Source organism: Plecotus auritus (assembly GCF_963455305.1).
Source record: "Plecotus auritus genome assembly, chromosome: 3".
Classification (NCBI taxonomy): domain Eukaryota; kingdom Metazoa; phylum Chordata; class Mammalia; order Chiroptera; family Vespertilionidae; genus Plecotus; species Plecotus auritus.
In genome coordinates, this window is record NC_137772.1 from 147,735,314 (window position 1) to 147,747,768 (window position 12,455).

Here is a 12,455-nt window from a genome sequence, read left to right on the forward strand (position 1 = left end):
ATGCAGCAAATTACAGGGCCTATCTAATGTACCACTGTGTGCAGATTAGGTGCCCAAAGCTTATCAAACTGTACATTGTAAAATTATCATACAGCATAATTTTTTCTTTATCTTTGGAAATCCCATGTTTGTGATTTTTATCTATGTATGTTTTTATATTATAAAATTATTTATAAATAATAAAATTAATTTAGTTTTAACTATAAATATATGTGATTATAAGTTACATAACTTAGGGATATACTAGAAAAAATTGAGAAGAAATTCTGCTGTAAAAACACTTTGTGTTTTTGCTTTTGTATAAATCTTTTAGTGCTTTTACTTATTTGTACATTAATTTTCAGGGGGAAAAATCCTGAATGGATTGTGAAACAGCTGTAAGGACACAGATGAATAAAATGCAATTTCTTTTTCAAGTTCTTTGCCATTGAGGCAGTAAAAATAGGCTTGTTATAATAGCATGTCATAAATGTTATGCTGCAGCTTGATATCTTCGTAGGTTATGTGAAAAATTGTCAGTTGGATTGTGATTGTCTTATGTATGGTTGATTATGATGGTAATTAATAAACATAAATATAGATGAATTTAGCTTGGGAAACTATTTGGTCACATCCTGTCCAACAGTAAACTAGGGACTAAAGGAAAATGATATAAAAATCAGATACATAGCCCTGCCCAGGTGGCTCAGTTGGTTGGAGTTTAATCCCATACCCCAAAAAGGTTTCAGGTTTGATTCCTGGTCAAGAAACATAGCTAGGTTGGGGGTTCAATCCCCAGGCAGGGTGCAGCTGATCAATGTTTCTATCTCACAGTTTAATCCCATACCCCAAAAAGGTTTCAGGTTTGATTCCTGGTCAAGAAACATAGCTAGGTTGGGGGTTCAATCCCCAGGCAGGGTGCAGCTGATCAATGTTTCTATCTCACATGGGTGTTTCTCATTTTCCTCTCTCTCTTTAAAAAAATTTTAATATCATATATGATGACATCAAGTTAGTATAAAAAGATAATAATTGGGACTCTTTAATCAAAGGTATGCAAATACTTTGAATCTTAATAGAGTTATTAACACTGTTGGATTAAATGAGGTACAGATAAATATAACACTTTTCTGTTTATTGATTTGAGAGAGAGAGAGATAAAGATATTTGTTGTTCCACTTATTTATGCATTCATTGATTGATTCTTGTATGTGCCCACAACAGGGAAGTCTTGGCATATGGGATGAAGCTTTAACTAACTGAGCTACCTGCAAGGGACATAACATAGTTTTTAAAAACCATTAAAATATTGGATGGGAAATCCATGATTTAAAAACAGTTCAAGTGAGAAAGATATGTGACTTGTAGCTGACACAAATACCTCAGTTTGGGTTAATGACTCGCCAGGGCATATTTAGATTGTGTTTATTGGCAGGCATAATAGTAGTCCTACCATATGGTGAGATGACAATGACAAATTGTATTAATTTATATACATTAAATTGTTCTTGATAAAGTGATAACAGTCTGGTGGAAAGGTTGAAGAAATTAAAGACATTTAACTTGGATATGGGAAGACTTCAGATAAGTTCTCTATGCTTTAATATACTTATGTGATGGAAGAATAATATTTGTTCTGTTGAACATGCACTTTTCTAGTTCAAACAGGTGTAGATACTAAGATGAGTGATTTGTGTTCAATAGAAACTTTGGATCACTCTCAATTGCCCTCTAGCATACACATTGTGACATAATGAGTTCCCTGTCTCTGAGTATTTAGGCCCTCACATTTTGCATAGTTGCATTAGACCCTTGCATACTAGAATTTTTGATGACACACTTGTATTTCTTCCCATTCTTCACTAGATCTACTTTTTTTAGATCTACTTTTAATCACTTTATTATTATAGTAGAAATAACTATTATAATAATCAAGTTTTCTTTTTTAAAAAAATAAAAATTACTCAAATGGCAGGGTTCTTGTTTGTTCCAGGAAATACACAAGCTTCATCTTTATTCTGTGCTTAGGTCTGATGTGTAGCAGGTAGTACCTAACTGCATACTGCATCTCATGGTCTTGACAGCCCATGGATGGAAGTCTGATAGACACTGTTTTAATAAGATATATCCTCTTTATAGCACAACCTTATATTACATATAAAAACTTGAAGAGCCATTGATTTAACTTCAAGCAGCCTAATGTCTATGATGTTTATTATATCGACATTTTAAAGTATCCCACTGAATTAATTTGCTAGGGCTGCCATAATAAAATACCACAGACTGGGTGGCTTAAACAACAGACATTTATTTTCTCGCAACTCTGGAATCATAAAATCTGGGATCAAGGTGCCAGCAGGATTGGTTTCCCCTTGCATCGCAGACGGCCACCTTCTCTCCTGTGTCCTCACATTGTCTCTGCTCTGCGTGTGCACCTGCATAGTTCCTGTCTGTCTGTGCAAATTCCCTCTTCCTATGAAGACATCATTAGTCAGACTGGAATAAGGCTTACTCTAAAGGCTGTGTTTTAACTTAATTACATCGTTTAAGACTCTATCTCCAAATACAGTCACATTCTGAAGTACTACTGGGTGTTAGGACTTAAACATGAATTTGGGGGAACATAACTCAGCCTATGACACTCAGTGCAGATTTCATTTTCCTCTAATTGTGAAATATTTTGAGCTCCACATTGTCTTTATTAAACTGAAGGGCTTAGGATTGCATCCTAATTATGACCATTACACTTAGGAGTAACCTGGCCAATGTGTATGTATAAAATTTGTGTGTATTTCTAAACACCTAAGAGATCACTAATGATCAATGTTCTTTCCTGTTAAAGCTTGAAGATCCCTACTTTAGTACACTCTTCCACATCCTTTATATCTGATATTTCCAAATCTCCTCCTTTCTTCTCTCTAGACATTTCTGGTTTCTGGGCTTACTTTTCATGCCTGTGGCAACTGTATTATTATGACCATTATTTTGGCAGCACAGACACATTAATTGAGTTCCTTGTCCCCTAGGTTTATTTATTTTTCTCATCTTCTGTTTTGCTACCAGATTATTCTTCCTTAAACCAGAAATTTACTTTCTCCTGTGAAAACTGCCTAATAAAATCTGTAGCACCTGGGTGTATTCCACACTTACACTGAATGCAAAGCTTTTCTTAATAGAACTCCACTCTCTCTATATAATATTATTTCTCTTGACTTCCTACCATGGATTTTAACCCCAGATAGTGTACCTGAGTATCACCAGGCATTTAAACTTTCATCTGCAGCCCCATGGTCATGATGCTCTATTTTCTTTAATAACTCTTTTTTTTGCACCTGATTCTTTAAGGATCAGTCAAGTTTCTGCTCTTCATTCCAGAGTTCCAATGTCTGCGGATTTGTTCCTTTCACATACTTCTGTATCACTTAGAGTTGGTGGCTGTTCATCTTAGTATTTGGTTATCTCATTACTTCACTTATTCATATTTTTATATTACTGTCCTCATTAGTTTTAAAAGAGTGTATAAATTTCACATATATTCTTTCCTGTCTCCATAATAGTGACTCTTTAAATTATTTTCAAAAGAGTGAAATGTTCACTTATCAAAATAGCCTAATGGAAGACAAAAGCCTATGAATAAATGACATAATCCATAGTTATTTTCATGACTGTACTTTTCTCATTTTGCAAGTATTTTTTTCTCTTTAAAAACACTGTGTGCTTAGTTAGATAACTGTGATTTTATTTTCCTGCAATACTAAAGAATTTAATTACAGATGTAGTATATTAACCTGTTGCCCTAAAAGTAGTGCACACTGTTGACTCTGCTTAATCAAGGAACATTCTTCATCTGCTGAGTATATTTAACATGTTTTTTACTTTAAAAAATAACAGAACAAGTTTACAGTATGGGATTATGTGCTTAAAAAGGTTGAATTATGACAGAAAAGAGCTGGAAAGAAGACGAGAAGCAAGCCAACATGAAATAAAAGGTAATATACTTTCTTTCATATCAGACGCCTTTTGGGGGAAGGCGGTTAGCTTTAACTGTTATGAACCTAAAATGCTGTGTGTTTTACAATGATCATTAAGTAACCTAAGTGTTTGGCTTAGAACTGTGTCATCATTATTTCTTTTTCATTAGTTTTCTGATTAAAATACAGAAAAGAATATCATATCTTTGCAAGGTAAATATCTCATTTGATAAATATCTCAAATGATCTTTTAAACTGAAATTTATTCCTCTGAACTTATTAATTATACATTCTGTTTTTTTCTAAAGGTGCCTCCATATAGATATTTTTGTTAAACTTTTAATAGAACATTCTCATTATGATTCAGAGAAATATGGTATATAGTTTATTTTTTGTAGTTCATCTTTGGTTTCTATCATTTGAATTTAAGGGATTCCACTTTCTAGTTTTCTTTCTGAAGTATATTTTCCTAGTAGATTTTATTTATGCTTGGTCTCACCACATGGAATATTCATATATAGATAGACATAAAGAAGAAGAATTACCCATTTGGTCCTACATCAAATATTGTATTAGTACTTGACAGTTGCTGTTTAGAGTGTAGCTCTGAGAAAAAATAAACTTCCATAATTCACTAAGATTAAACACAGACAACTTCCTATGATAAGTAGCTGTGAGTGAGGTTATAAATAGCCCCTATTTCCTGTAACTGATCTGATGACATTTACAAGAATAACTCTTGACTGTGACTAGGGGATCTCTGTTATTATCTGAAGTGTTAATTAACCTTGACCTTAATAAACAGCTTTCAAAAGTGAAGAGACCATGTGAATATCAAGAATGTACTAACATTTAATTTGTTGCTAAGAAACAGTCAGCTCTGATCTCTGGCCATTTATTGTTTAGGTCCAGAGGGTCTCTAAAAAGATTTAAAGTCAGGACATAAATTTGGCTTAGAAACAGATTTATATAAAGGGATTTGATTTACAAAATGGAAAAAAAAAAGATATATTGTCGTTCTGAAGAAGAAAAGTTTGGATTATTTGTCTTCAACCTATAAATAAATTATTTTATATACTTGATGACTTTTAACTACAGTTGTGGTGATGGAATTTTTGACTATACATATTGACGTAGGTGTTCCAGGGGTCCCAGGACCCAAAGGTCCATCACCCACTGTGGGTGCTTAGTTTCCCGCAGGAAAGAATTCAAAGGCTAGTCAGTGTGGAGTTTAAAGGGAAAGAGAGCTTACTAGTGAAGCAGTGAGATAGACAGAAGGCTACTCCACAGACAGAACAGCCTTCCCCCCGCCCCCAGTGGTATTTACTTCATTCATTGAGGCACATTTAATCGAGAGGTAGGGCATTTAATAAGGGGGAGGAATATTTAGAAATTTTCCGGGAAAGGGTGGAGACTTCTTGGAAGAGCACTGTTGGCCATTCTGTGTCTTTATATGGGCTTCTGCTTCCTATCACTGTAGTGTGTCTCTTAGCATGTTAATGTATTGCAATGAGCAAATAATGAGGCTAGGGGTTACCACAGGGTGGAATTAGTCATTTGTGTTGGATTGAGCTGGTTCTAAGCCATAAATCTGTTGGGGGTGGGGTCTTACTATCTCTGAGATAATCCTGGTAGCCCTTATGGGTTACAGCCATTTCACCACATACCCTATCTCAATATATTTGAGAAAAAAATGGTGACTGTTTAATATTTCTTAGACTATCAAAATATAAACCCAGCTCTAAAAAAAAACAAACCCTTCCTATTTACAATCCATTTAGTAGAAAGAAAACTGGACAGTTTTGTTGTTTTCTTGAGAAAACTATTATCCTGTGAGTTTTTAAAAATGTTGCATTTAGTGAAAAAAACGGATAACCATTGCTATCAGCTATACATACCTGCCCAACTCTTGAAGTGCAAGTGTGCTATACTCAAGAGTTAGAACTAATCAGTTGCTATCAACAGTAGCAGATTAATAAAACCAAAGTATAATGCTAACCAACTTACATCCTATTTGCTGGCCAGAGGTCAGTGATCATAGCCAGTCCTTGCAGCTGATTGGCCTGGGAATAAATCCCTCCCATTGACTTGCCAACAGCAATCAAGGCTTAACCACAAGAAGAGAGTGAACACAGCCCTCATGGGGGATGCACCTCAAGTACCCAGCTGGGGTGATCTGGGAGGTAGTGTCACTGGACTGTGCAGGACACCTACTACATTAGGCCACTCTGTAAAGCTCTACCTAATACATAGAAACAAACACAAAGAGACTGTGAAAATGAGGAGATAAAGAAACACACCCCAAATGACAGAACAGAATAAAATTATAGAAAAAGAACTAAACAAATGGGGACAAGCAATCTATTAGATGCAGAGTTCAAAACAGTGCTTTTCAGGATGTTCAATGAATGTAGTAAGAACCTCAACAGCTTAAAAAGGACCAGTCACAAATGAAGGATGCGCTAACTAAAATGAAAAATAATGTATTAGGAATCAGTAATAGAGTAGATGAAGCCAAAAATCAAATCCACAATTTGAAATATAAGGAAGCAAAAAATACCTGATCAGAATAGAAAAGAAAAAAAAAAAAAGAATCCAAAAAATAAAGATAGTGAAAGGAGCCTTTGGGATAACTTCAAGGGTACCAACATTTGCATCATAGGAATGACTGAAGAATAAGAGAGACAGCAAGAAATTGAAAATATATTTGAAGAAATAATGACTGGAAAACTTCCCTAACTTGGTGAAGGAAATAGACATACAAGTCTAGCAAGCACAGAGAATCCCAAACAAGATGAACACAAAGAGGCCCACACCAAGACAAATACTTAAAATGCAAATGGTTGAAGACAAAGCAAGAAGCCTAAAAGCAGCAAGAAGAAGCCTAAAAGCGGCAATAGAAAAGCAGTTAATTACCTACAAAAAACTTGTCAGCTGATTTTTCAACAGAAACTTTTCAGGACAGAAAGGATTGGCAAGAAATATTCAGTGAAGAAAACCAAGGACCTACAACCAAAAATTACCCAATAGAGTTATCATTTAGAATTGAAGGACAGATAAAGAGCTTCCCACACAAGGAAAAGCTAAAGGAGTCCATCACTACCAAACCAGTATTATATGAGATGTTAAAGGCTCTTCTTTAAAAAGAAGAAAAAAATATAAAAAATATGAACAATTAAATGGTAATCAATACATATCTATCAAAAATTGAATCTAAAAGTCAAAATAAATAAACAAGCAAAACTGAAACAGATTCATAAAGAGAACATTTTGCCCTAGCAGGTTTTGCTCAATGGATAGAGCATCAGCCTGAAGGGCACATACTGATTGCAGCTTGATCCCTGGCCCTGGTTAGAGCACATGCAGGAGGCAACAAATCAATGTATCTCCCTCACATCAATGTTTCTCTCTGTCTTTTCTCCTCCTTTCCACTCTCTCTAAAAATCAATGGAAAATATCCTAATGTGAGGATTAACAACAAAAAAGAGAACATTTTGATGGTTGCCAGATAGGAGGAGGGTTGGGGGATGGGTATAAAAGGTGAAAGGATTGGGAAGTACAAATTGGTTGTTACAGAATAGTAATGGAGATGTAAACTACAGTATAGGGAATATAGTTAATATTCTAATAACTATGTTTGGTGTCAGATGGGTGAGAGATTTATCCAGGTGATAACTTAGTGTTATGTAATGTCTAATCACTGTGTTGTGCACCTGAAGCTAATATACTATTGTATGTCAACTGTAATTAAAAAATAAAAATTATTTTAAATGAAAAAATAAAGAAGTAAACACATGAAAATTTGAAGAAGCAGAAGATTTAAAACTGAAATTAAGAAATTGGTGGTTTAATAGTAAAATAGAATTTTAATGAAAAAAAAAAAGACTCATCAACCCTGGCTAGTTTGGCTCAGTGGATGGAGCATTGGCCTGCGGACTGAAGACTCCCAGGTTCGATTCTGATCAAGGGTACATGCCCGGGTTGCAGGCTAGATCCCTAGTAGAAGGCATGCAGGAGGCAGCCAGGTCAGTGATTCTCTTTCATCATTGACATTTCTATCCCTATCTCTCCCTCTCCCTTCCTCTCTGAAATCAATAAAAATGTATTTTTTTTAAAAAAAAAAAAAAAGACCCATCACTTGAAAACATGTGGCCTGAGACTTACATGAAAAGAAACAAAAGAATGAATGATATAAAACAGATCATTAGAGACAATGATCTGTGAGGAATCTAGTACAGGTATAATTGGAATCCCAGAAAGAGAGATAAGAGAGAATGAGGAAGAATCAATATTTGAAGATAATGGTGGAGATTTTTGGAAAAAAATAATGAAAACAGGCTACAGATTCACGATACCCAATGCATGTCAAACAAGGTTAAAAAGGAAAGGAGGTGAGGAGGGAATACATCTAGATACATTGTAGTAAAACTGCTGAAAATCATGACCCCAAAAAAAGAAAAAAAAATAATAAAAATAAAAAAAAACACCTTAGAATCTGCCAGAGAAAACTCCACATTACTTTCAAAGGAGCAGCATGAGGTATCTAACTCCACAACGGAAATAACACCAGAGAAAAATAGAATGACATCCTTAAAATTTTTCTTAAAACTAACCTCTCATCTAAAAGCCTGTAACTGTATGCCCATCAATATTAAAGGCAAAATTAATACAGGTTCAGACAAATAAAATCTGAGAGATTACATTACCAGAAAATCCAAAGAGAAAATAAATATTAGAATGAGTTATTAAGGCAAAAATAAACTAATCCTACAGAACATTTTTAAATGCAGGCAGTATAAGGAGAATGGAAGGAATGTATGGGAAATTTTAATCTACACTGATAAAAGAGAAATATGCAAATTGACCATACCTCTGTGATGCCCACCAGCTAATCAGGAGTGCTATGCAAATTAACCCAACAAAGATGGCGGGTTAATTTGCATACACAGGCGCAGAGTGAAGACTGAAGACTGAAAGACGACTGAAGATTGAAGATGACTGAAGACTGAAGAGGCTTGGCTTCTCCGCTGCGGCCGGAGCGGAGGCCTAGGTCCTGGGTGCCGGAGGAAAACTGGTGCCGGCAGCCAGGGGAAGGAAGGCCTATTGCACGAATCTTCGTACAACGGGCTTCTCGTAATGATAATAAAAGCAATAAATAGTAATGTCTGTGGAACTTGAATTTCACATAGAAATAATAGATATTATAACAACTATAATGCAAAAGGCAAGAAGGGAATAAATGAAATTAAATTGAAGTTCTTTTCATTATCTAGGAGTGATAAAAGTACTGATTTGTAGTAGATTATAAATCAAAGATGCATATTAGGCTTTAAAAGCTAATGGAGTGGTAGAATAAAATAATTTTTAAATGACATAGCTTGTAAAAAGGCAAGGAAGGAGAGAAAAGGAACAAAATACAGGTAAGACAAATTGAAATATAGTAGATTTAAACTCAAATATCTGAACAATAATATCAAATGAAAGGGAATTAACTAATCTGATTAAAGAAACCATTGAAAAATTAAAACTATTATATGCACTTTCCAATCATAAATATAAGGTCATAGAAAAGTCGGAAGTAAAGGCGATAAGCAAGCACTAAGGAAAGCTGCTGTGGTTTTTCTAATATCAGAAGATAGAACTTAAGGCAGGAAGCATTACTATATATAAAATGGGTATTTTATAATAAAAGGGAAGATGTGGCAAATTTGTATGCATGTGATATATAGACTTAAAATAGGAAAAGCAAAATCAGACAGATCTAAACATAGATATTTTCCTAATCATAGTGGGAGAGACTAAAAATATTAGAAATTGATAAGACACATAGATAAAATCAGTTAATAAAGATATGGGAGATTTGGAAAAATATGCTTAAAAATTTGAACCTAGCCCTAGCTGGTGCTCAGTGGTTATAGCATCGGCCCTTGGACTGAAGGGTCCCAGGTTACAGGCTTCATCCCCACTGGGGCACATGGGGGAGGCAACAATTGATGTGTCTCTCTCACATCGATGTTTCTCTCTCTCTGTCTTTCCCCCTCCCTTCCATTTTTTCTAAAATTCAATGGGAAAAATATCTCCAGGTGAGGATTAACAAAAAATTTGAACCTAATTGAGATGAAGGAACCTCTATGGAGCTGAGGCATCACCATCATTTTATGGCTTTAATGTTGTACACAAGAAAACCTCACTTGGTTAAATGAATGCATTAAGACAAATTAGTAATGCTTTTTAAAAATGTTGTATATAAATACACTTTCTCACTTTCCCTTCAAAAAATACTACCTTGCTTTTTTAAATGGGAGACATTGAAAACTAATTTCCAAAATCTCCTTCATACTTTTTCTAAAAAGGTGTATGTTTCATTTAGAAAGAAAAAATGAACAGAAAAATGTGCTTTTACTGTAATAATAATTTATGAGTTTCATTTGCCTTTCTATAGGATTTAGGAAAATGTTTCCATTCCTTTTTCTAATTTCCCCTTAAGTTCCTTACATTTTTTTTTTCCTATGGAACATTCTATTCTTTCTATTTTGGTCATTGCTATATAGCATTCTTTCAACTCATATTGGGAAGAAATGGAAAAAAAATAATAATATACACTTTTATATGTTTTCATCTAAAAAAGGCATTTATGATATTTTTCCCTAAAGGTTTTAGTTTCAGAAAATAAAATTTACTGTGTTTCATACCTCAGTAAAATACTACTTTTAAAGCTACCGGTAATAGGAAAATCAACTTGTGATTTGACTGAGTGATTGATTTTTGCATTAGTATGTGATTTTAAATAATGAATTGCCAAAATAGCAGGGAAGTATCAAATTAGCTAGTCCTTGTTTTATCTTGCTGCTCTTGTCTCTGATTTATTACTTCAGGTGGAAAAAAAAGTATCTTTTAGTCTATATGAAATGTTTACATAGTGGTTAAAAACTCTGATGAAGACCCTTTCTAGGTTCTCATCTTGCTCTCTTTACTGAAGCTGTGTATCAAGAAATATCCCCATCTGGTGGCAAAAATATTGAACTTCAGACAGACCCCGGAGCTTCTAAGTGAAAACAAGAAACACAGACATTGTGTTCCATGTGATGGAAGGGCTCTCATATCAGTGACAACAAACTCTTAAAAGTGACAACTTTTCTCTAGGTTAAAAGTACAAATGCTTAGTTGTTAGGACAGTAAATACACGCAACCTAAGGGGTCCAGCCGGGTGCATTAGGGAGTGGATAAAGAAATCAGCATACATGCTGAGTTGGCCAGAATGCCTGTGGCCCATTTCAGCCAGTAGTTTTGTTTATTATGCAAAATATTGCAGCCTAAAATGATGCACCTCTTTTCCTAGATGTGTTGGTGTGGAGCAATGATCGAGTTATTCGCTGGATCCAAGCAATTGGCCTTCGAGAATATGCAAATAATATCCTTGAGAGTGGAGTGCACGGCTCACTGATAGCCCTGGATGAGAACTTTGACTACAGCAGCTTGGCTTTGTTACTACAGATTCCAACACAGAACACCCAGGCAAGCCCTCTGAGCTGCAGCCACAGTGCCTCATTTACATCACAACAAGCTAAACTTTAGGTGGTGGTGGTGGTGGGTGGGGGGGACGTTGAGGGTATTAATGATTCCTAAGGAGACAGCTCAACCTTTGAAATATGTCACTGGGGCTTTCATTTCAAGTTACTGAATTTCTATCCAAAACATTATCATACAATTAAGCTGGAAGGCATTTGGAGGTTATGTGATCCAACCTTGCACCTGAATGCCAGATTCCCCAAAACAGTGTCCCTGACAGATGGCCTCGGTCTCTGCCTCTCTGAGAGGCAGTCATTTCTATTTACATATCTGGATTATACAGACACTTAGCATTGGGGATGCCATGGATTCCCAAATCTGGATAACTGTTTGAATCACCGGAGTTCCTTAAAATTTTTAAATAAAACCTGCAACCTATATCACAGGCCTAATAAATCAGGTATCAAGAGATAAGTCAAAAGAATCTTACTTATCTAAAGTTTCCCCAAATGGAAATCATTGACCAGGTTTGAGAACTTCCTGAATAGACTTGTTCAAAATTCAGCAGTCTAACTTCACTTTTTATTTTGTTTTTATGTCTTTTAAATTTTATAGAAAAGTTTCCATTTCAATAAACTAGCAAAGTGAGGACATTTATGTGAGGCTATTTCTCTACTGTTCATAGATGAAAGCAAGTTGCCCTACCTTTTATTTATAGGTTAAATTTACAATAGCTTGTAGAGATGGAGGAATAAAAACTTAAGATGCCATAAATGAAACAGGGTTTGTAATGCTTTCTCAGATAAATATAATCTCTATTTTTTTTAAATGCAATGTGACTTCAGTGTTGGTGACTGTTATTTGATGTCAACAGGCCAGGCAGATTCTTGAAAGGGAATACAATAACCTCCTGGCTCTGGGAACGGAGCGTCGGCTGGATGAAGTAAGTCCTTATCTGTCATTCAAAAGGATCCTGTGAGTACAAGCAAAATGGCT

At 35.0% G+C, this 12,455-nt stretch overlaps 1 protein-coding gene across 24 annotated transcripts in view; it reads left to right on the forward strand.

The window, feature by feature from the left end:
* Positions 1 to 12,455, forward strand: part of PPFIA2 (PTPRF interacting protein alpha 2) — a 492,483-nt gene that overhangs the window by 470,776 nt on the left and 9,252 nt on the right. For all 24 annotated transcript variants that reach the window (XM_080661577.1, XM_080661567.1, XM_080661586.1 and 21 more), the window contains 3 exons: positions 3,871 to 3,968; positions 11,290 to 11,465; positions 12,334 to 12,402. In XM_080661577.1, the coding sequence (XP_080517703.1) occupies positions 3,871 to 3,968; positions 11,290 to 11,465; positions 12,334 to 12,402 (343 nt within the window). The remainder of the gene's footprint in view (positions 1 to 3,870; positions 3,969 to 11,289; positions 11,466 to 12,333; positions 12,403 to 12,455) is intronic.